The sequence below is a fragment of the Lepidochelys kempii genome, chromosome 16, assembly GCF_965140285.1.
Source record: "Lepidochelys kempii isolate rLepKem1 chromosome 16, rLepKem1.hap1, whole genome shotgun sequence".
NCBI classification, from domain to species: Eukaryota; Metazoa; Chordata; order Testudines; family Cheloniidae; genus Lepidochelys; species Lepidochelys kempii.
This window is the reverse complement of record NC_136395.1, coordinates 9,387,088-9,410,287: the sequence shown is the minus strand read 5'-3', so window position 1 is coordinate 9,410,287 and position 23,200 is coordinate 9,387,088. Positions and strand designations below refer to the sequence as shown.

The window sequence follows — 23,200 nt, the reverse complement described above, 5'->3', positions numbered from 1 at the left end:
AATCCAATGTACGTGCTTTATTCCTTTTCACGATCTCAAAATCCAACAATTCTGTTTGATCTTTTACTGTCACTGCTAGTACACATGTACCTGTAGTAGGAAGGAGTTCCCCCATTATAAGCTTTCAGTTTGACCAGTTTGCTCACCATGTTCCCTGAGTTTTTTCCAACCTTTTGACACTAATACCTGAAACAACATTTACCTGACATCAGTGCACAATCTGTAGGTTATAAGAGTCTCATTAGTGTCTAAGGAAATTGTCCATTCGTTTCTTCCTTCCTCTTCAGATATAGCTCCTAGATAGAACTCCTGAGCTGTTGTCTGTGCTCCCTGCCTGGATCACTTGCGTTAGCACACAGGCTTCACTTCCTCTTCTGCAGTTGCTGAACCTGGTTGCAGACGTTGGCACAGTGATTGTATTTCTTACAAATATTGCAGCACTTACCAAAAGCTGGGCATTGTTGAGGTCATTTTTTGTCCACATCTTGAGCAATCTTTGAAGTTTGTACGAACTCTTGTGTTTTGCATTTTCCATGCATCTCTGTTGTTTGTTTTGTACTGACTGGCTGCTTGCCGGTTTTTTGTCTCTCACGTCACTCTATCCAGTGTGGCAGTCTGTTCTGTTTTCCTTCTATTATTTTTATGCTGTTGAATGATTTCTGCTGCCTGACACAGTCTTAACGGCTATATCCAACGTGAGATCCATATCGTCCAATCTTCTCTTTTGCAGCTTTGGATCTCTGATTCCAATTACAAACCACAATACCAGAGTGGGAAGTGTCATCCCGCTTCCCCAGTGCAAAGAGAGGAAATATCTGTTGCACACAGCCAGAACAGCAGCTGCCTTCTTGCTGTACAGACTGGAATCATGCAAACACACGTGCACATAAAGAAATGAACCTCAGCAGTGATCTGCCATCTGGAGCGTCTGCCATGCAGCAGTCACTGAAAAATCACATGGACATGTAGAAAAATGCAGCAGTAGTATATCAGCAGATATGGCCTGAGCATGCATCATTATTATTTATTAGTTCTATGACACAGGAACACATAACACTACAAAAATCGGGATAATAATTATTTCCCCCCATCCTTCATTCGTCTTGGCTGCTTAGATCGTAAGGTCTTTGGGGCAGAGATGGCTGGAAGTTGAAGCTAGACACATTCAGACTGGAAATAAAGTGTAAATATTTAACGGTGAGTGTGATTAACCACTGGAGCTATTTCCCAAGGGTCGTGCTAGATTCTCCATCACTGACCATTTTAAAATGAAGACTGGGTGTTTTTCTAAAAGCTCTGCCCTAGGAATTATTTTGGGGAAGTTCTGTGGCCTGCATTATACAGGAGGTCAGACGAGATGATCACGATGGTCACTTCTGGTCTTGGAACCTATCCCTCCATTACTGGCTCCTACTACGAGTTTGCACAGCATTCAACACAGGGGGGTCCAATCTGACACGAGGCCTCCTGTGGCTACTGTCACACACATAATAGTAATAGAGCAGTTGGCGAGTAAATCCACCCAATCCTGCTCTCCTTGTTCTCCCAAAGGTTCCCACTGAAGCCAACAGGGGGCTTCGACAGGATGGAGAAAGTCACTTTTGGCTCATTATTTGGCACCCTATTTTACTATTTCAGAAGACACATAAACAGGAATCAACTTTGTGAGGAAAGATTCAGACTGGCTCCGTTCAGTAATCGTCATTGCACGATACTGCATTTGCTGTGCGGGGGAAGCAACGGCTGCTAGTCCAGTATTGAACGTCTCCTATCAGGCCATTTAATCAGCTCCAGTTGTGACCACTGCAGCAAAAAAATCTCAGTGGAAACTGCTGGAATGTGGAGAGTGGGAAGGAGGCACTGAGATACCGGAGGCAGAGAACTTTATTTGCTCTAGGCTCTGTCATTATTGCATATAAAAGGCTTAAAGGGACTGAAATACTAAAGTGGAGAAGGTGGTGAGAAGACAAGTGGAGCTGTCCTTGCAGAGACCAGCACCAGCCATGGGGAGAGCTGCTCAGAAAACTCTCCTCTCTTTACTCTGTCTAGCAGCAACGGTTTGTCAGGCTCAGGACACCTGCCCAGGTGAGTGAAAGACAATCCTGTTCCCAACAGCGTTTCATACTGTGGCTCTTGCCAACCTGGACCCTGGAGAACTGGGAACTGTTCAGGAATGTTTGTTGTCCTACACGTCTATAAAGTGCTTTGTCTACTCAGGGTGCTTTTAAAATGATAAAAAGAACAGCTTCTTTGTACAAAATTCCTTTGTAGAAATTAATCAATATTCTAGAAGTGCACAACACAGACGAGAGGTGTTCAGAAAATAGGACAGTGTTTGCAAACCATGTTGTGAAAATGTTGTCTCTTGTCTCCTTTGAGATTCTTCAAAATTTGACTTGACCTCTTCTCCCTCATGCTCATTCACTATCTTCTAACCTCCCTATGTTGCTGCTGGAATCTCTCTGTCTAAAGCTCCCTTCTCCTTTGGATATTGGGGCCAAAGCCTTTCTAATCTGGTGACTGACTAACCCACACAGGCAGATGAGCTAAATTCTGGAAAATAAAATCTCAATCTTCAAAGCTCAGAGTGAGCCTATGATTTCAGATCCCTCTGCTTTATAAAATTCACCTTTACCAAATTAAGATGATTATTTGTAAAATCGCAACTGTTGTGTATCTATCACCGCAAATCCACTGTACAACTCTTTCCATGTCAACACATTCATTTCTGTTCTTTGGGTTGAGAATCCAGCAGCATTTGAAGGTTTATTTTAGTTCATCATGAAATCCTGTGATCCTTATGCAAGATTTAGTCAAATTTGTGGAGACCTCATTCAGGCAAATGGTCTCTTTGAAGCAAATGGGTGGTTTGCTAAACAAGGATTGAATACAGGCTTTGCCACCTTACGCATAAATTAATGTATTATTTCAGAGCAGTACTGCCTTCACGTTTCATCTCCTTACGTTCATGATGATTTTGAAAATCAGTTGTCCAAATGTTCCAGATTATGAGGTAGAGTTCCTCTATCACAGGTAATATTAACCATGTCCACAATTTGTTTACCTCAAAAATTTCCACATCAATAGAGCTCAATGGAGTTGACAAGTATGTCCCTATTTTTCTCCACTGATGTCCCTGTAAATAATTTTAAATCTCACAATATGTATAATATAGAGAGGGGACTGTTAGGTTAAAAAACATATTTAGTTCTTTAAAATGTATTACCTGAGCTTGTAAGAACAACTGTTTTTTAAATTATGTTACTTTTGCACAATTTCTTCACTGAACGGCAGCTATTTGTTTCTCCTCTGCATTTCATTCCACTTTTGTTTCTCTGTAGTTAATTTCGTTAAAAGATTCTCATGAACTGACACAATGCTGCACTGTTCAGGTTGGAAACACTGCAGAGGGATGTGCACATCAAAATTAAGTCTGAAGTGATTTCTTTTAATACAAATATTAAATAACTTCTTTTTAACTTTTGTTTCCACTATAACTTAAAACAAAGGCTAATAATAATAACCCCCAACTTTTAATGTTAGGGCATTGTCTCTGAAATGCATAAAACTGAAGAAAATGTTGGATTTATCACTAAGAGAGAAAAGAAAACCAAGGAACTATCTAGGCTGTCATTTGCTGGGTTTATCCCCCTGGATTTCTGCAGAATGTTTCAGATCCTGAGAAGCTAACAATCATTGATTATGGGTTAATTTCTTTCCCCAGCGGTGAGCTTAGAGGGTTTCAACAGTACCAAGAAACTCTCCATTCTCCAAGGCTGCCCTGGAATTCCAGGTGTTACAGGTCCCAAAGGAGACCCAGGAAATGCAGGAACGAGCGGTATGTTTCTGGGCACTGAGTAAGGCATGACTGGTGCTGATGTAAATGGGAATTACTTCTGTAATATGCTCAGACTTTGGAGATTCCCCTCAACCCTGATATGAGGAAACTCACATGGCATAGAATCACATAATATCAAGGTTGGAAGGGACCTCAGGAGATCATCTAGTCCAACCCCGTACTCAAAGCAGGTCCAATCCCCAATTTTTGCCCCAGATCCCTAAATGGCCCCCTCAAGGATTGACCTCACAACCCTGGGTTTAGCAGGCCAATGCTCAAACCACTGAGCTATCCCTCCCCTCTATCTCCCATATCCTGTGGCAAGGGATTGGAGCTTCAGAATAACCAAGCTCTAAAATATTGTCCGTTCCCTTTTGGGGTGTCAGATTGGCAACCAAGTCTTCTGGTTCTTTCCCCATCTCTGTCACTGGCTCACTGGCTCACCTTAGTCAAGTCACTCTCTTTGAGCTTCATTTTTCTCCTCTATATAATGGCGATAATGGTCCTTTACCTCCTAGAGGTTATCTGAGGCACATTTCATTGATCTGTGAAAAGCGCTCTGAGAAGTTTGGATGAGAGGGGCTAGAGAAGAGGAAATCATGATTATTGTCATGAGCTGTGACATTTTTAATGGTAGCATGTATAAAATGGTTCTTTATCAGCTTTGGCTCTCACCTAACAGCAAGATGTGCCTGTCCCTTTGACTTCAATGGGCCTCCATGTGAGAGTCCATGCTAGGGGATCATGATGTGAGATCAGGGACTCAACGAGCCAGATGCAGATACAGGCTTTGAATTTCGACACAGATGAGTTCTTGTAATTCCAGATTGGGGTGGTGGGTGGGGATTATGTACTCAGTATTTACGCTACCTTGGAAAATATTCAGTCAGTTTTCTGTATTTGCAGGAGAACGGGGACCTCCGGGGATCCCCGGAAAGGAGGGGAAAACTGGCCCAAAAGGTAAAGTAACAAAGGGCAGAGAACTGTGTTTTCCTATAGGTGACCTAAGAACAGGAAATAAGTTTTTAATCAAATATCAATTAGAGCTAGTTATAAAACACCAATTCCTATAATATCTGGGCTCCAAAAACCACCATAACTTCCCTTCACTCTATATTTGACAATAAAGGGTTCATTATTGTAACAGAACTTCAGTTCTGATCCAGTGTCAAGATCTCGCTATCTCTGATCAGTCTTTACTTACTTCTTTTTTGTTCAATCAGGAAAAAGAGGTCCTGCTGGCCACCCTGGAATGAAAGGTGAGAGACCTCAGATGATTCTTCTCACTGCAGAGCAGGGCAGTTGATGGTGCTATTCACGGTGATAGAGGAATTGGGATCAACAATCCCTCCGCCCCGTTTCATTATAAAATTTTTCCTTCCAGCTTCTTGCCAAACAAAAAAGTTGAAATGAAATTGGTTCTGGTTAAACAAGAATGTCCCCTTTTTGATTAATAGCCAAATGACAAAATACGGTGTTGTTCTGAAATGAAGAGTGAGAACATTTCAAAATTGTGAATAAAATATTTGCTGGAAAAATTTCACCCAACTCTAAGTATAATGTCTGATATGTCATGAGGTCCAATGCAGTCACAGGAAATAGATCTCAACTGCAGTGTAGACAAAGCCTAAGTCTATTTCATTTCAGCCAATGCAGAAGACAAGATAAATGCAGTTCTGCCAACCCCAGATCTTTGAAAAACTTAAGTTAGGTTCATCAAAAATTAGGAGACGGGTTTTAGAATCATGAGATTATGTAAAAATAATAGATCTGGTGTTCTTTTTATTTGCCTTCTGCTTTTTGAGTGTTTAGGGGGCACTGGGGGTCACATTTTGAAGCTTTCACTGTAGCTTTGAAGGCTAGAAACTTACTTTTTCTTTAAGACCGAAGGCTGAAATCATGTCACATCCACTGGACCCGAGGAGCTGGGGCTTTAAGGAAAACAATAATTATCATGAGACTCATGACCAAATCCTGAGAGTTGGCAACATACATCACTTAAGTCCCACAAAATGCCAACTTTAACAGATTGTGCGGAGTGTAGCTGATACATAGGCCTTGAACTAGCCCCTCCACACAATGAAACCCAAGCGATTGCTGTAGTGAGATGGTGAATTATGGAGCTGAACTTAAGGTAAAACAAGGATTTTATTCTGGGTTCTTTTTTTAGGAGTAAAAGGAGACCCGGGAGCTACAGGAGTCCCTGGAACATTTGGTGAGACCCTCTGCACTCTCCTTTATACTGAACACATCATTTCAGTTCCATTTTTGCAGCACTAAAAATTAAGAGGCTGAAGAAACTTGTTTCTTGAATAGTTACCATGTCCACAATATCAAGCTCACTGATCCTCCTGTAATATTAGGGCTCTATAAAGAGAGAAATAGCTGTGCCTATAAAAACAGGTGGCCATCCATGTGTTGTAACATCTGGAACAACACTAGCCAGATGACCTTTGGTATGAGAGAGAACAGCTGAAATGTAAGTGAAATCTGTAGATCTGGAGGTGTATCCTAGAGAAGGTTACTTTCTCCTACCCCTCCTTATATTTCCCACATACCAGGAGTGGGGAGTATGAATCACAAGAAATGGATCCTATTTACATGTCTAGTTAAAGGAACGACCCTTTTTCTACTAGTACTTTATTTAACTTATTCTCCCATTGTCACTTGGAATTTTTTTTTTAAAAAAATATTGAGTCAAGTTCACAGCAAGCGTAAGCACATGCAACTCCCCTGACTTTGTGGGCATTGCTCCTATGAACTGACCAGCAATTAACTTAGTCTATTAAGGACCAATTCTTAACCCTGCAAGTATGAGCTTCATGAGAGGGTTATAAAATAGCATTAGCTACCTAATGAGAGCTGTCTTGATGGTTAAGGCTGGAAGGCTCAGATCAGAGATGTGTGTGAATCCATTAGCACTTGGATTTTCAAAATTAAAAACCTGTCTAGTGAATTTTCAAGATAACGAGTACTTTGCTAACCCAGCTGTCACTGTTTGCCAATTACATAGTTTAAAAGACAGTGGAACATTTTCTGGTTCCATTTCACTTTCTATTGTGTTTATTTCCATTTCACTTTCTATTGTGTTTATTTTCAGTGGAGGAAGACCTGGAAGACAGAAAGTGTAAGAAAGGTGAGTTTCTTATGATCACTAAATGTCATCTCATTCCATCTAGAGACCCAAACATCAAAACCCATTAGAGATAGACAAATTCAAAAAAATACGTCTGTGATTTACCCCATTTGCTGTTCTCAAACTATCAGCAAAGAGACTTTGATCTTTTAAAATGAAGGTGTTTTCTGTTAGCATTTGACCAGTGAATCTTTTCTAGAAATATATTTCAGCCAATGGGTTCGCTTGCAAACTGTTTGATGTGACTATTCCTGTGAGTATGTGATATTTTTTCGGGGTGAATGCTCATCCAAGTCACACGATAACCCAAAGCCTTTCTCACTCACAGAGAGATTTCAAAATGCTGCATGGGGACTTGCAACACAAATCTTTGTGCATGTTTCAATTTCCATGAGTTTTTAAGATGCTTTGAGCCAATCCCTCCTGTTCAAGTTGAGCTGTTCTCACACAGAACAGATGGGGTTAGGCAGGTGGTTACATCCTTTCCTCTTGCAAACAAAGTTAATACAAACCAGACTGGCACACTGGAGTCTAAATCATTTGTTTTGCGAACTACAGAGAGCATGAAAAGCCTCGCTAGGTACATATGATGCTGCTGTGGTAGGTTTCCAAAGATAGAACACAAAGGGAACACAAACTATTTAAAGGGATACTACCCAATTCCCAAACACTACAGTGGGGAGGAGAGAAGATGGTGGCTCAAAGAATATTTTCTAGTTACCTGATTCTGCAATTGATCTGGCCCTCAGTGCAACATATAGCAACCTATGAATCCCTTCTCCAAGGAGAGTTATACAACTAATTTAAATATTTCAATTTCTCTTTCAACCAGGAGCAAAGAACTGCAAGGAGCTGTTAGCTGGAGGGATCCGCATGAGTGGTTGGTACACCATCTACCCACATGACTGTAAAGCCATGACCGTGCTGTGTGACATGGACACAGATGGCGGAGGATGGATTGTAAGAACAGAGCGTAATGAAGCTCATTGGATATATTTTCTTGAACAACAAACAGTTTACTGTCCCAAGAATGGGAAGTGGCCCTTAGCCAGTGGGTTGCAGCTAGGAGAAAAGCATGAGGACAGAAGCTCTGAAGCTGTTAGCTTCCCATAGTTAGCTGAAATAAAAACACAGACACTTCCTGAACCCTTCTAATCCTCTCTAGTCCTTGGTTGTGGAGATAACTTGGTTGTGATCACAATCGGTTCCATGGAGGGAACCTGGAGCTTTAGAGTCTAAAAGACCCCATCTGAGGGGACATTTGTCGCTGCTCTGACACAGGTTTCCCTTTTCCTGGCTATTCTCTGCCTGGCTCTCAGAGCCTCCTCAATAGCTGCCCAGACTCCGGAAACAGAATTTGTTCTTCCTTCCTCTTCTAGTGCATCCGCTGCTTTCTTGCTCCAGCAACCTATGAGTACGAGTGCAGAGAGCGTTCTAGGGAGCTGAGCATGCAAGGGGTTTGAACCACATCACATTTAAACCTTCTAATTTATAATTACACTTATTTATATCCCAGTCGTGCCTAGAGAATCCGATGAAGATCAGGGTCCCATTGCGCTGAGTGCTGAACACACATAATGAGAGACAGCCCCTGTCCTTTGCAGCTCACAGTCTCCACAGACAAGGCAGACAAAGGGCCGGACAGAAAGCAGAGGTGCTGTGACTTTCTCAAGTGGCACAACTGGGTATAGATCTCAGGCCTCCTGATTGCCAGTCCAGTGCTATAGATTTCGGACCATGTGATCCTTTAACCTAGTGCTGTTGCTACCAAGATTTAATAGGATCCTCTGAGACAAGCCTCCCTCTGCAATAGTCACCTGAGCTGAAATAGACCTGACCACCAATGATTTACAGTGATCTCATCCAATGATTTACAGTCTCAGAGTTTCTGCTCTTCTGCTCTACTAGGATGGAAAACAATGTGGGATTTCCCAGCTGAGAACCTCCTGTTTCCCTGCAGGTGTTCCAGAGACGGGTGGATGGCTCTGTGGATTTTTACCGTGACTGGTATTCATACAAAAGAGGTTTTGGCAGCCGGCTGTCAGAATTCTGGCTGGGGAACGAAAATATCCATCTGTTATCATTCCTTGGTAAAGACATCACTGATGCATTTTTTTCCTTACAACAAGCTTCTCCACCACGTTTTATTCCCACACTTTAGCCATGGATACAGGGTATAGAGGTAACACTTCCGCTGCAGACACCCCTTCCTGTTCCTTACAGGCCAGGCCTGCCACACAAAGCTATTGAAACCAGTAATGCTGTTGTAGATGGGCTGGATCCAGTCATGATTCCTGGAGCAGCATTTTGTCCTCGGGTGGTTCGCCCACAGTACAGCAATAAGGGATACTACAGCCTGGATGAGGTCATCGATTCTGAACTACCTTCGCAAAGCATAACATGGAACAGGTTTTTAATAGCGAGGTCATGTTTGTGGATGGAAATGAAATTCATAAAGGTCGATACGAATATATTTGGCTTGATGCAAGAATCAGTGGGTGAAATTCTGTGATGTGTGTGATGCAGGCAATTCAAACTAGATGATCATACTGGTCCCAACATAATGGAGCCTGATTTGAGCGTAGAGTCTTTTGAGGGTTCTGCAATAAAAACATTCAATAACAGTAATAAACACTAATGGAAGGTGCTGAACATTTTGCTTTCAAATTGTTTTCTAAAGTTCCCAACGAGCTTCGCGTCGATCTCAGAGATTTTGACAACAACTATGAATTTGCTACATTCTCATCGTTCAGAGTTTCAGGGGAGACTGAGAAATACACACTGATCATTGGACCCTTTGTGAATGGCACTGCAGGTATGTTCTGAGCTCATTCTTTACCCTTTGTGGCAGATAGAAAAATGGAAAGCAAAAGTGATGCAGAATAGTCAATGGCAGAAGCAAAAGGCGAGGTAATCTGTGGAGGTGATGTCTGTCAGGAAACATCAGTTATTCTCCTGCTGAACTATTAGAGGAGAAACACAGTGTCTAGTGACAACACAACATATAGTATAATAGGGATATCCTGCCTAGTGAGGGATTGAACGCAGAATAATGAGCAGAGGTAGGCACAGCTACTGCTGGTTGCTTTCTTAAATTAGAGCTTAATGCCCCAAAGAAATATCTGAATTAAACTAAGTAGGCACACCAGGATTGGTACAAGTCACTGGATGGGTAGATAAGCCCCATTTCAGGCAAACTATTCATCCAGACTCACGGATACCAGAGACAGGAATATTCTGTGGCATGCAGAGTCTGCTACACACCACTGCAGGATTGCTAAGGCACATCCACAAGCCCCCTAGGGAGAAGGGCTTTTAAGTAGGTTTAAAAGGGGCAGGGGACAAAAGCCAACAGCTAAGCATAAAAAAGGGCCACCTTAACAGAGGGCTAGATTTTTTTGAGGAGGGGGTATGTAGGGTCAGAGGAGGAAGAAGTGGGTAACCAGTAGAGGAATATATTCAACATCTCAGATACCTATATGTAAATACCAGGCGGATGGGGAATAAACTGGAAGGATTAGTATAACTGTAAATTTACTTCTTAAGTTGCATCACAGAAACTTGGTGGGATGAGTCTCATTACTGGAATATTGGTATAATGGGGTAAAGCTTGTTTAGGAGGGACAGGCAAGGTAAAGAGGGAGAAGGTGTTGAATTATACAGCAAGAATATGTACACTTGCTCTCTGCTGCAGGAGTAGATGAGAGGCAGACCAATTGATAGTCTCTCGGTAAAGAAAAAAAGGATAATAAATAGAAGTGACCTCTTGGTATGGGTGTACTACAGTAATGGGGGACTTTAACTTAACAGACGTTTGTTGGAAAAGTAATAAAGAAAAACACGCAACTTCTTGGAAGTCCTTGGAATGTATTGCGGACACCGTTTTGTGGAGGAAGTAACCGGGGGGGACCACCCATCTTAGACTTAATTCTGATGAACAGGAAGGAAATGGTAGTGAATATGAAGGTGGAAGACAATTTGGGTGAAAGTGTTCATGAAATCACAGATGTCTTTATTCTAAAGAAAGGAAGGAGTGGAAACATGGACAAAGTGTGAAGGAGAAGTACAAAAGAGTAGCATACCCATGTAAGGACAACATCAAAAAGATTAAGGCACAAAATAAGTTACACCTAGGAAGGAACAGAAAAAGCCATAAGAAGAGGTTCTTAACATATATTAGCAGCAAGAGAAAGATGAAAGAACGTGTAGTTCCTTACTTAGCAGGAATGGAGAGGTAATAACTGAGGACATCAAGAAGGCGGAGGTGTTTCATGACTAGTGTGTTTCAATCTTCACTAAAAAGGGTACTGGTGATGGTACTTAACACACTATTAAAAACAAGGGGGAAGGAATGCAAGCCCAAATATGGGGGAAAGGTTAACAATATTTAGATAAGTTAGATGTATTCAAGTCAGGAGGCCCTGGTGAAAATCATCCTAAAAAGCTAAAAGACTAAAAGAGCTAGCTGAAACAATCTCAGAACCATGAATAATTTTCTGGAGAACTCCTGGAGGATGGGTGAGGTCCCAGAGCACTGGAGAAGGGCAAACATAGTACCTATCTTTAAAAGGAGGAACAAACAGGACCCCGGGAACTGTAGGCCAGTCAGCCTAACTTTGATACCTGGAAAGACACTCACTCAAATTATTAAACAATCAATTTGTAAACATCTAGAGGACATCTTTGTAAACATCTAAACTGGGAGGAGTGGTAGATACGCTGGAGGGGAGGGATAGGATACAGAAGGACCTAGACAAATTGGAGGATTGGGCCAAAAGGAATCTGATGAGGTTCAATAAGGATAAGTGCAGGGTCCTGCACTTAGGACGGAAGAACCCAATGCACAGCTACAGACTAGGGACCGAATGGCTAGGCAGCAGTTCTGCAGAAAAGGACCTAGGGGTGACAGTGGACGAGAAGCTGGATATGAGTCAGCAGTGTGCCCTTGTTGCCAAGAAGGCCAATGGCATTTTGGGATGTATAAGTAGGGGCATAGCGAGCAGATCGAGGGACGTGATCGTTCCCCTCTATTCGACATTGGTGAGGCCTCATCTGGAGTACTGTGTCCAGTTTTGGGCCCCACACTTCAAGAAGGATGTGGATAAATTGGAGAGAGTCCAGCGAAGGGCAACAAAAATGATTAGGGGACTGGAACACATGACTTATGAGGAGAGGCTGAGGGAGCTGGGATTGTTTAGCCTGCAGAAGAGAAGAATGAGGGGGGATTTGATAGCTGCTTTCAACTACCTGAAAGGGGGTTCCAAAGAGGATGGCTCTAGACTGTTCTCAATGGTAGCAGATGACAGAACGAGGAGTAATGGTCTCAAGTTGCAGTGGGGGAGGTTTAGATTGGATATTAGGAAAAACTTTTTCACTAAGAGGGTGGTGAAACACTGGAATGCGTTACCTAGGGAGGTGGTAGAATCTCCTTCCTTAGAGGTTTTTAAGGTCAGGCTTGACAAAGCCCTGGCTGGGATGATTTAACTGGGAATTGGTCCTGCTTTGAGCAGGGGGTTGGACTAGATGACCTTCTGGGGTCCCTTCCAACCCTGATATTCTATGATTCTATGATTCTATGACAATCGGATTAATTAGCAATAATCAGCATGGATTTCTCATGAACAAATCATGTCAAACCAACCTAATTTCCTTCTTTGACAGGGTTATTGGCTTAATGGATAAGGGGAAAGCAGTAGACATGATATATTTTGATTTTAGTAAGATTTCTGACAAAATCCCACGTGGCATTCTCAAAATGCAAACGAGGGAAATGCAGTCTGGATGAAATTACCATAAGGTGGGTGCATAACTGGTTGAAAGACTTTATTCAAAGAGTAGTTATCAATGGTTTGCTGTCAAACTGGGAGGTTCTAATGGGGTTTTGCAGAGGTCAGTCCTGGGTCTGGTAGAAGTCAATATTTTCCTTAATGAGTTGGATAATTGAGTGGAGAATATGCTTATAAAATCTGCAGATGGCACCAAGCTGGGAGGGGTTGCAAGCACATTAGAGGACAGAATTAGAATGCAAAATGATCTTGGCAAATTGAAGAATTGGTCTGAATTCAACAAGGTGAAATTCAGTAAAGACAAGTGAATCACTTTTCACTTAGGAAGGACAAATCAAATGCACAACAATGTGATGCAGTTGCACAAAAAGCTAATACCATTCTGGGGTGTATTTACAAGAGTGTGGCATGTAAGAAACAGTAGGTAATTGTCCGGCTCTCCTCAGCACTGGTGAGGCCTCAGCCAGAGAACAGTGTCCAATTCTGGGCACCTCACTTTAGGAAAGATGTGGACAAATTAAAGAGAGTTCAGAGGAGAGCAACAAAAATGATAAAAGGTTTAGAAAACCTGACCTGTGAGGAAACGTTAAAAAACTGGTGATGTGTAGTCTTGAGAAAACAAGACTGAGGGGGGGAATCTGGAAACAATCTTTAAATACATTAAAAGCTGTTATAAAGAGGACTGTGATCAATTGTTCTCTATGTCCACTGAAGGTAGGACAAGAAGTGACCAGCTTAATCTATGATAAGGAGATCTAAGTTAGATATTAGATATACATTTCTAAGTATAAGGGTAGGTAAGCTCTGGAATAAGCTTCCATCAGAGGTTGTGAAATCCGCATCACTGGAAGTTTTAAAGAACAGGTTGGGCAAACACCTGTCAGGGATGGTCTAGATTTACTTGGGGCTGCCTCAGCCTAGGGGGTTGCACTAGATGACTTCTCAAGGTCCCTTCCAGCCCGACATTTCAATGATTCTGTGAATCTATGATCCTGAATCCTCAGCAGACTCCCGGCTAAGCTATTAGTGTTAGGAGCACATTGGGCTCACATTATACCATCACAATGGTGTAAACAGATTTCAGGACACCCCAGGACTGAGCACATTGACTGCAATGAGTTATTCCGGACTTATAGTGGTGTAACTGAACTCAGACTATCATTTTTTGCCATCCTTTCATCTATGACAGACAGTGGCAATTGCAGCGTATGATGTAGTTGGTTTGCAGTGTCTCCTGTGACTGAATGCTCCAATCCAAGATTTGCATGATCTTTGGCAGTTGCTGCAAATATATCTATCTTGGTTGGGAGCTGTTTGCTTCCTGTGGGCTCTTTTCTCTTCAAGCTGTAGGAGCCAGTTCTGTCACGGACTTTGATACTCTGATGGAGCTGATGGCACCACTTGTTACGATCACTTGCCAATATTTCCCATTGGTCAGGATCAATTCTTTCATCTCTTGCTTGCCTTTGTCTTTATAGTGAAGCTTGGGACGTCCTGTTGTTCTTGTTCCCTTGGGTATGCATCTGTTTTCCAACCTACTAAGATGGCCCAGCCAATGCAGTCATCTTTGCTTGAGCAGGGCTGTCACACTTGGTAAATTTGCCCTTCAAATTTGCCCACCACACATGAGAGTGCTGAGGATGAAGGATTGGCATACTAGCATATAGAATCATAGAATCGTAGAATATCAGGGTTGGATGGGACCTCAGGTGGTCATCTAGTCCAACCCCCTGCTCAAAGCAGGACCAACACCCAATTAAATCATCCCAGACAGGGCTTTGTCAAGCCTGACCTTAAAAACCTCTAAGGAAGGAGATTCTACCACCTCCCTAGGTAACGCATTCCAGTGTTTCACCACCCTCCTAGTGAAAAAGTTTTTCCTAATAATCCTACCTAAACCTCCGCCACTGCAACTTGAGACCATTACTCCTTGTCCTGTCATCTTCTACCACTGAGAATAGTCTAGAACCATCCTCTTTGGAACCACCTCTCTGGTAGTTGAAAGCCGCTATCAAATCCCCCCTCATTCTTCTCTTCTGCAGACTAAACAATCCCAGTTCCCAGCCTCTCCTCAGCCTCTCCTCATAAGTCATGTGTTCCAGACCCCTAATCATTTTTGTTGCCCTCCGCTGGACTCTCCAATTTTTCCACATCCTTCTTGTAGTGTGGGGCCCAAAACTGGACACAGTACTCCAGATGAGGCCTCACCAATGTCGAATAGAGGGGAACGATCACGTCCATCGGTCTGATGGCTATGCCCCTACTTATACATCCCAAAATGCCATTAGCCTTCTTGGCAACAAGGGCACACTGTTGACTCATACCCAGCTTCTCGTCCACTGTCACCCCTAGGTCCTTTTCCGCAGAACTGCTGCCGAACCATTCGGTTCCTAGTCTGTAGCGGTGCATTGGATTCTTCCATCCTAAGTGCAGGACCCTGCACTTATCCTTGTTGAACCTCATCAGATTTCTTTTGGCCCAATCCTCCAATTTGTCTAGGTCCCTCTGGATCCTATCCCTGCCCTCCAGCGTATCTACCACTCCTCCCAGTTTAGTATCATCCACAAATTTGCTGAGAGTGCAATCCACACCATCCTCCAGATCATTTATGAAGATATTGAACAAAATTGGCCCCAGGACCAACCCTTGGGGCACTCCACTTGATACCGGCTGCCATCTAGACATGGAGCCATTGATCACTACCCATTGAGCCCGACAATATAGCCAGCTTTCTACCCACCTTATGGTGCATTCATCCAGCCCATACTTCTTTAACTTGCTGACAAGAATACTGTGGGAGACCGTGTCAAAAGCTTTGCTAAAGTCAAGAAACAATACATCCACTGCTTTCCCTTCATCCACAGAACCAGTAATCTCATCATAGAAGGTGATTAGATTAGTCAGGCATGACCTTCCCTTGGTGAATCCATGCTGACTGTTCCTGATCACTTTCCTCTCGTGTAAGTGCTTCAGGATTGATTTCTTGAGGACCTGCTCCATGATTTTTCCGGGGACTGAGGTGAGGCTGACTGGCCTGTAGTTCCCAGGATCCAACTTCTTCCCTTTTTTAAAGATGGGCACTACATTAGCCTTTTTCCAGTCGTCCAGGACTTCACCCGATCGCCATGAGTTCTCAAAGATATTGGTCTTGATGGTCAGCTTTGAGTTGTTCCATGTTCTTTTAGATAGTCTGCTAAAGGTGGTGGCAGCCTTTCCAATGCGAACATTTAGTTCTTCATCCAGTGAGAGGTTGGTGGTCACTGTAGAACCTAAATAGCTGAACCTTTTGGACTACTTCTAGCTGGTTTGCATTTAAGGTGATTGAAGGATCTTGTGGAACCCTCTGTCCTAATACAACTGTTTTCTTGATGCTGATGGTGAGAGCAAATGACTGACAGGTACTTGAAAGGTGGTCCATGAGTTCTTGTAATAGATCTTCATCATGGGCTATGAGGGCAGCATAATCAGCTAAAAGAAGTTCCCTGAACAGCATCTTTTTGTCTTTGGTCTTTGAGTTAAGTCATGACAGGTTGAAGAGTTTCCTATCCGATCCTGTGTGGAGATACACTCCGAATATGGCCTGGTGAAAAATGTTCCGTACTGGAAATAGAAATGCAATCTCTCTCCTGACCCCAGGGAGATTTCTGCTGCCTCAGAAGGGAGAAATTTAGTAACCCCACTGCAGAACTGCCAGGCTGGGCTGTGGGAACTGAACTGTAAAAATGTAAAAAACAAACAAGAAGAGAATATCTCACCCACCTTGTCTCTGTAAAAACATGTAATAAATAAACCCAATTGTTTCCGCAGGGGATTCTTTAACGGAGCACAACGGCATGATGTTTTCAACTCATGACAATGACAACGACTGGTCTGTAGGTAACTGCGCACTAGCCTTTAAAGGGGCCTGGTGGTACAAGGACTGTCATGCATCCAACCTGAACGGATTATACCTGAAAGGAGCCCATGAAAGCTATGCTAATGGGGTGAACTGGATGTCATCCAAAGGGGACAGGTACTCCTACAAGACGGCAGAGATGAAAATCAGGCCCATGTAGCCAATCAGGGAGGCACCCATAATAATTATACTGAGCTCTTATATAGCAGTTATAGGCCTGTCATAATAAACATTAATCTAAAGATGACACTAAAGATCTTTTCTTTATGCACCAGCCACGAGGGGGCAGACATCATCATAGACACTTACCCAGCGCAGTGCCCTAGGACTAGAGCAGGTAAAAAAAGATTAAAATAGCTTTGTGGGGAAAAAATTGAATTTTTCAGTTGTTTTCATTTCAAAAGATTCTAAATTAACCCATTTTTGCTTTTGGCTTTTTTGCACTAAAAAAGTATGATTTTTTTCCTGCCACACAAAACATTACAACCACATCAGTGATATTTCATGAAAATTTTCATGTTTTTTCAAAGGCTGTTTGTCCTCAGAAAAGCTCATAATTTGAGAAATGTCAGCCAGCTCTGTCTAGGTTATGTCTCCTCTCCTGCATGCCTCTGCTGTCTCTTGATTCCATTACCAGAAGCACCACGACAGCTCCTACCACTGCCATGCAATTCTTCCTGTGGTGTTCAGGACTCATTACCCTCAGATGCTGCGTCTGCCTCTGGAGAACCTTCCCCTCTGTCAATAAAGCAAGGGCTGCTCAATGAGTTCCACGTCTCAGATTTGTTTGTACACACAAGACAGTTCAATAGCATTAAAGACCAAATGTGCCAGGCCCTGCATCGTGAACATTGTGGGCAGAGCGTGCCCTGGGCAGAAGGGGACATTATTTGCCTGGCTACCCTGGGGAGTACAAGAGAGGGGAGCTACCTCTGCCAGCAGCGTTGCAGCTGCAGAAGGGTCATGTCGAAATAGAGTGAGGGTGGAAATAGAAGAGCACTGAGACGATCTCAGGCTAAACCTGCACTAGAAAGTCCCATCGCCCAGCCCATGGTGCCTTGTGAGGCAGAACAGGCCATAATCTCCCCTCTTTATGCTGGTATTATTCCCAGTGGAAGATTTAACAATTTAACAGCAAATGCTGACTGGACCCCTAGTCCCACCCCCTCCCCCCATCTCCCTCTCCCTGTGACAGGGGCAGAGGAAGAAAAAGAAGGGCCTCGGTGCAGGCTTTTATTGTGGACCCCATGTGCCATCACAAGTCCCACATTCTCTCTTCCCTCACCCCCCACAGCCCCCATCCCTGCTTCTGCACCTCCTGCTCTGCTCCCCCGCCCATCCCAACGCCCCACCCAGGTCCACGCCCTGCACCAGAGCTGCTGCTGCTAGAGCCATCAGCACGGCTCCTGCCAAAGCCAGACCTGCTACCGCGGGAGTCAGCGCCGCAAACCACAGCTGCTGCTGCCTGCGGAGCTGGAGTCAGAGCCCTAGCAGGCAGCGGGAGAAGACGGTGGGGCCTCCAACCAAAATGGAGGCTCTGCCATTGCCAGTCCCACTCATCAGACTTCACGGCAGAGCCACCCTTTTGGAGTCCGTCCCCAACCCCGCGGGGCAAATTCAAATGTGGGCCGTGGGGCTCAGCACACGGCTCTTCCTCGGGGTTCCAGCAGGCCCCCAACAACAGCAGCGGCCTGCGCTGGGCAGACGTTGTACGGCCAAGCAGCCCTGAGCCTGCCCCAGCTATTCATCTGCCCCTGTCGTCTACCTTCTCCCGCTCGATTCCTGACCCCACCTTCACAAGCACCCGACGCAGTCACCATGGCAGGGGGCCCCTTGGCTGCCTCAGGGCTCCTGCCATTGCACGGGTTGCACGTGTCTAACCCCGTCCCTGGCCGTCAGCCCCAATTCTTATAGGGCTCCCAGGCACAGACGACTCCTGCTCCTCCCCCATACTGAGGGGGCACAATCTAAAGGGGAGGGCACGTGACCGCCCCACGTATCTCCCAAGCCACCCCCCACTTTCCTATGCCTAGGCTTTCCCCACCCCATATTATCTCCGGGGTCTGGGGAAAGGCTCTGTCCTTCTCCCACGGTGCCCCCCCCCCGCCCAGGCATGATCAGTCACTGTCTCCGGCAGCCGGGCCGAGTGGAGAGCGGGATGGAGCCACGTCTCACACCGGCTGGAACCGGCCGCTCCAGGTCTCTGTTCCACGCAGCACAGCGGCTGCCTGAGAGAGCTGGGCTGGGGAGCGGGCAGCAGAGGTGGGTTGCCCCCTGCCTGGGCCCTGCTGCCGGGGACAGGGGCCAAGCGTGCCGGCTGGGCAGGCGCAACAGGAGGACAGAGCCCCTCTCCCCGCCCCACAACTCAGCAGGCCAATCGGGGGAGGGGGGCACTTGGTCCCACATGAGCGCCCTACATATCGCCGCTGCTCCCAGGGGACCCATGGCCACCTGCCCTGCAATGCCTTTGAAACTCCACCGCGTTTGAGCCTGCCCAGCACTGGCTGCTGCTAGGAGACGTTTCCTTTCCCGTCCTGCAGGGGCCACAGCCTCTGGGCATGCACCAGTGCTGACCGAAGAGCCGGTGGGATGTGTTGTGTCTGTAGCCTTCTCAAGCAGTGGGACACTGAGAGGTGTGTATCGGCCTGCTACAGCCTCTCCCCGGCCCCACTCAGGCTTTGCTGATCTCTGCTAGATTCTGCATGGAAAAATCCACATTCTTTTTTTTAAGGATTCCCCCCAGAATGAAGGATAAATTAAGCAGCACAAAAAACACACTTCGTTGAGGCCTACACTGCCAGCTTAGTTACTCTCATACTGGGTGGTGTCTGAAAATGAACGTCATAAATAAAAATACGGGTCTGATTTTAGTAGCTGATGATATTTCCAGAGAAACTTTGCTTGAAACTCGCACACCTGAAGACCAGATGCACGACAAACCAACTCAGCAAAAGCTCCCATAGATGATCTTAAAATCAGATAAAACCCACAGACCCTGTAGATCAGGGTTTCTGAGGTTCCCCAACATGCTTTAAAATCTCCACTGCCCACCTGTACCACAACAATTGCTTTTCTCCATATAAAATCTACTGCTGGCATTAAGGGGCAGGAAGCAGGGCAATTGCCCGGGGACCCACGCCACAAGGGGCACCGCAAAACTAAGTTGCTCAGGCTTCAGCTTCAGCCCCAGCTGCTGGAGCTCAGGGCCCCGGGCTGCAGTCCTCCATGGTGAGGCTTCAGCTTTCTGCCCTGGGCCTTAACGAGTCTAACGCCAGCCAGGCTTGGCGGACCCCCTGAAACCAGCTCGCAGCCTCCCCCCTGATTGAGATCCACTGCTGTAGATGACCTTGAAAGGAGAAAAACCTAAGACCTTACCTATGAGTAGGTCAATTATGAAACAGGCCAGAGGAGTCTTCCTGTGAAAATAGGTTTGAAGGTCCCAAGTGACAAAAGGCACTTTCAAGATTCAGTTTTATCACTGGAGCAATTGCGTAGCTTGTACAGCTTCGTCCTTGCCAGGACAATGAATGTGATAAGCCAGGTGGACAGTTTCATTTTTTTCTACAAACCTCCATTTTTCATCTTCATTTTACAGCAGTGGTCACCAACAGGTAGAGCATGATCGACAGTCGATCTCAGGCTCCCTAATGTTGCCAACCCTCCTGCAGCCAAACTGGGATATCGGCCACTAACAGTCCAGCGGCACAGCGGGGCTGAGGCAGGTTCCCTGCCTGCCCTGGCCCTGCGCCGCTCCCGGAAGTGGCCCTCATTTTCGGCCACAGCTCCTGGGGGATAGAGGTACCACCAACGATGCCTCTGGAATATCCTTTGCATCAAGTGGGAAGATCACGGCATTAACACCAGCATCCTCACTGAAGCCAAAGAAAATAACAATCCACCATCAAAACATAGCTTTTACCAGCATAGGTAAATAAATCCATGCCAATTTCATACCATGCTCTTAACTGTTCATTGTGTAAAAACATAGGATCTTTTTTCTGTTTAGTTGGTATTATTGACATCTTTAACACGTTTTAACAGTTTTCTCTATCATTGTTCATTTGTGGCCAGTACAGTCTCTCTCTGCTCTTTATTTACATTTTGCCATACCCAAGTACCCTTCCTGTATACTAGTCAGCATGTCAGCTTGTAACATCTACTCTCCTACTTCCTCTAAGCTACATGCCATCAATAACAGATAGTTCTGCTTTAAACTGTAAATAGGGACATGGTATGGAATGTCCTGGCCACCCTGTACTAATAGCCTTAATACCCTCTGTAAAGTCCCATCATTAGCTGTTGCCCGAGAAAATTCTTTCCACTTCCTGTCTGAGGCTGGACAATTCTTTTTTGATCCGTCTGACATGCACTATGTCTGACTCCACCCCTGTTTCTATTACAGTTTTATCAAATGTTCTGGACAACGTGTCCCTTGCTTCCTCTCCCACGTGCACTCTTTGTATCAGCCCTTGGGCATGTTTTTAAATCCAGTATAGGTGCTTTATTCCCTTTCACTATCTCAAAGTTTATCAGCTGTGTTTGATCTTTTATTGTCACTGGTAGTACACAAGTAGGAATGAGGTCGCCCATTATAAGCTTTCAATTTAACCTGTTTGCTAGCCATGTTCTCTATTTTTTTTCAAACTTTTAACACTAATATCTGAAAGAACATTTATCTGAGCATCAGTGCACAATTTGTAGGTTATAAGAGTCCCATTAGTGTCTAAGGAAATTGTCTATTCGTTTCTTCCTTCCTTTCAGATATAGCTCCTAGATCAGGGATGAGCAAACTTTTTGGCTCAAGGGCCACATCTGGGTATGGAAATTTTATGGAGGGCCATGAATGCTCACAGTTCCTGGCTAATGGGAGCTCCAGGTGTGGCACTTGGGAAAGGAGCAGTGTGCAGAGCACTCTGGCTGCCCCTGTGCATAGGAGCTGGAGTGCAGACATGCCTCTGCTTCCGGGAGCTGCGCAGAGCCCCAGCACATGCAGAGCAGGGCAAACCCCAGACCCCGCTCCCCATTGGGAGCTGTAGGGCCAGATTAAAATGTCTAAAGGGCCGAATGCGGCCCCTAGGCCGTAGTTTGCCCAACCCTGTCCTACATGGATCTTCTGAGCTATTATCTGTGCTGTCTTCCTGGGTGACTGCATAAGCACACAGGCTTTGCTTCCTCTTCCGCAGTTGCTGAACCTGGTTGCAGACTTTGGCACAATGACTGTATTTCTTGCAAATATTGCAGCACTTACCAAAAGCTGGGCATTGTTGAGGTCATTTTTTGTCCACATCCTGAGCAATCTTTGAAGTTTTTACAAACTCTTGTGCTTTGCATTTTTCACGCATCTCTGTTGTTTGTTTTGTACTGACTGACTGCTTGCCAGTTTTTTGTCTCTCACGTCACTCTATCCAGTGTGGCAGTCTGTTCTGTTTTCCTTCTAATATTTTTATGCTGTTGAATGATTTCTGCTGCCTGACACAGTCTTACGGCTTTATTCATATCGTCCAATATTCTCTTTTGCAGCTTTGGATCTCTGATTCCAATTACAAACCACAATACCACAGTGGGAAGTGTCATCCTGCTTCCCCAGTGCAAAGAGAGGAAATATCTGTTGCACACAGCCAGAATAGCAGCTGCCTTCTTGCTGTACAGACTGGAATCATGCAAACACATGTGCACATAAAGAAATGAACCTTGGCAGTGATCTGCCATCTGGAGCAGCAGTCACTGAAAAATCACACGGACATGTAGGAAAATGCAGCAGTGGTATATCAGCAGATATGGCCTGGGCATGCATCATTATTATTTATTAGTTCTATGACACAGGCACACATAACACTGCAAAAATCGGGATAATAATTATTTCCCCCCATCCTTCATTCGTCTTGGCTGCTTAGATCGTAAAGTCTTTGGGGCAGAGATGGCTGGAAGTTGAAGCTAGACACATTCAGACTGGAAATAAAGTGTAAATATTTAACAGCGAGCGTGATTAACCACTGGAGCTATTTCCCAAGGGTTGTGCTAGATTCTCCATCACTGACCATTTTAAAATCAAGATTGGGTGTTCTTCTAAAAGCTCTGCCCTAGGAATTATTTTGGGGAAGTTCTGTGGCCTGCGTTATACAGGAGGTCAAACGAGATGATCACAATGGTCACTTCCGGTCTTGGAACCAATCCCTCCATGACTGGCTCCTACTGGGGGTTTGCACAGCACCCAGCGCAGGGGGGTCCAATCTGACACGAGGCCTCCTGTGGCTACTGTCATAGACATAATAGTAATAGAGCAGTTGGTGAGTAAATCCACCCAATCCTGCTCTCCTTGTTCTCCCAAAGGTTCCCACTGAAGCCAACAGGGGGCTTCGACAGGATGGAGAAAGTCACTTTTGGCTCATTATTTGGCACCCTATTTTACTATTTCAGAAGACACATAAACAGGAATCAACTTTGTGAGGAAAGATTCAGACTGGCTCCCTTCAGTAATCGTCATTGCACGATACTGCATTTGCTGTGCGGGGGAAGCAACGGCTGCTAGTCCAGTATTGAACGTC

The 23,200-nt window shown here is 44.7% G+C and overlaps 1 protein-coding gene across 1 annotated transcript; it reads left to right on the top strand.

Annotated features, from left to right (window-relative positions):
• The first annotated feature begins 1,801 nt into the window (after nucleotides 1-1,801).
• On the top strand, nucleotides 1,802-17,419 carry LOC140899045 (ficolin-2). Its single transcript, XM_073313750.2, has 10 exons — nucleotides 1,802-2,085; nucleotides 3,725-3,838; nucleotides 4,745-4,798; nucleotides 5,062-5,097; nucleotides 6,009-6,053; nucleotides 6,939-6,974; nucleotides 7,807-7,934; nucleotides 8,935-9,064; nucleotides 9,655-9,789; nucleotides 16,568-17,419. The coding sequence occupies exons 1-10, from the start codon at nucleotides 2,004-2,006 to the stop codon at nucleotides 16,813-16,815; spliced, it is 1,008 nt and encodes a 335-aa protein (XP_073169851.1). The 5' UTR covers nucleotides 1,802-2,003; the 3' UTR covers nucleotides 16,816-17,419.
• The last annotated feature ends 5,781 nt before the right edge of the window (nucleotides 17,420-23,200 follow it).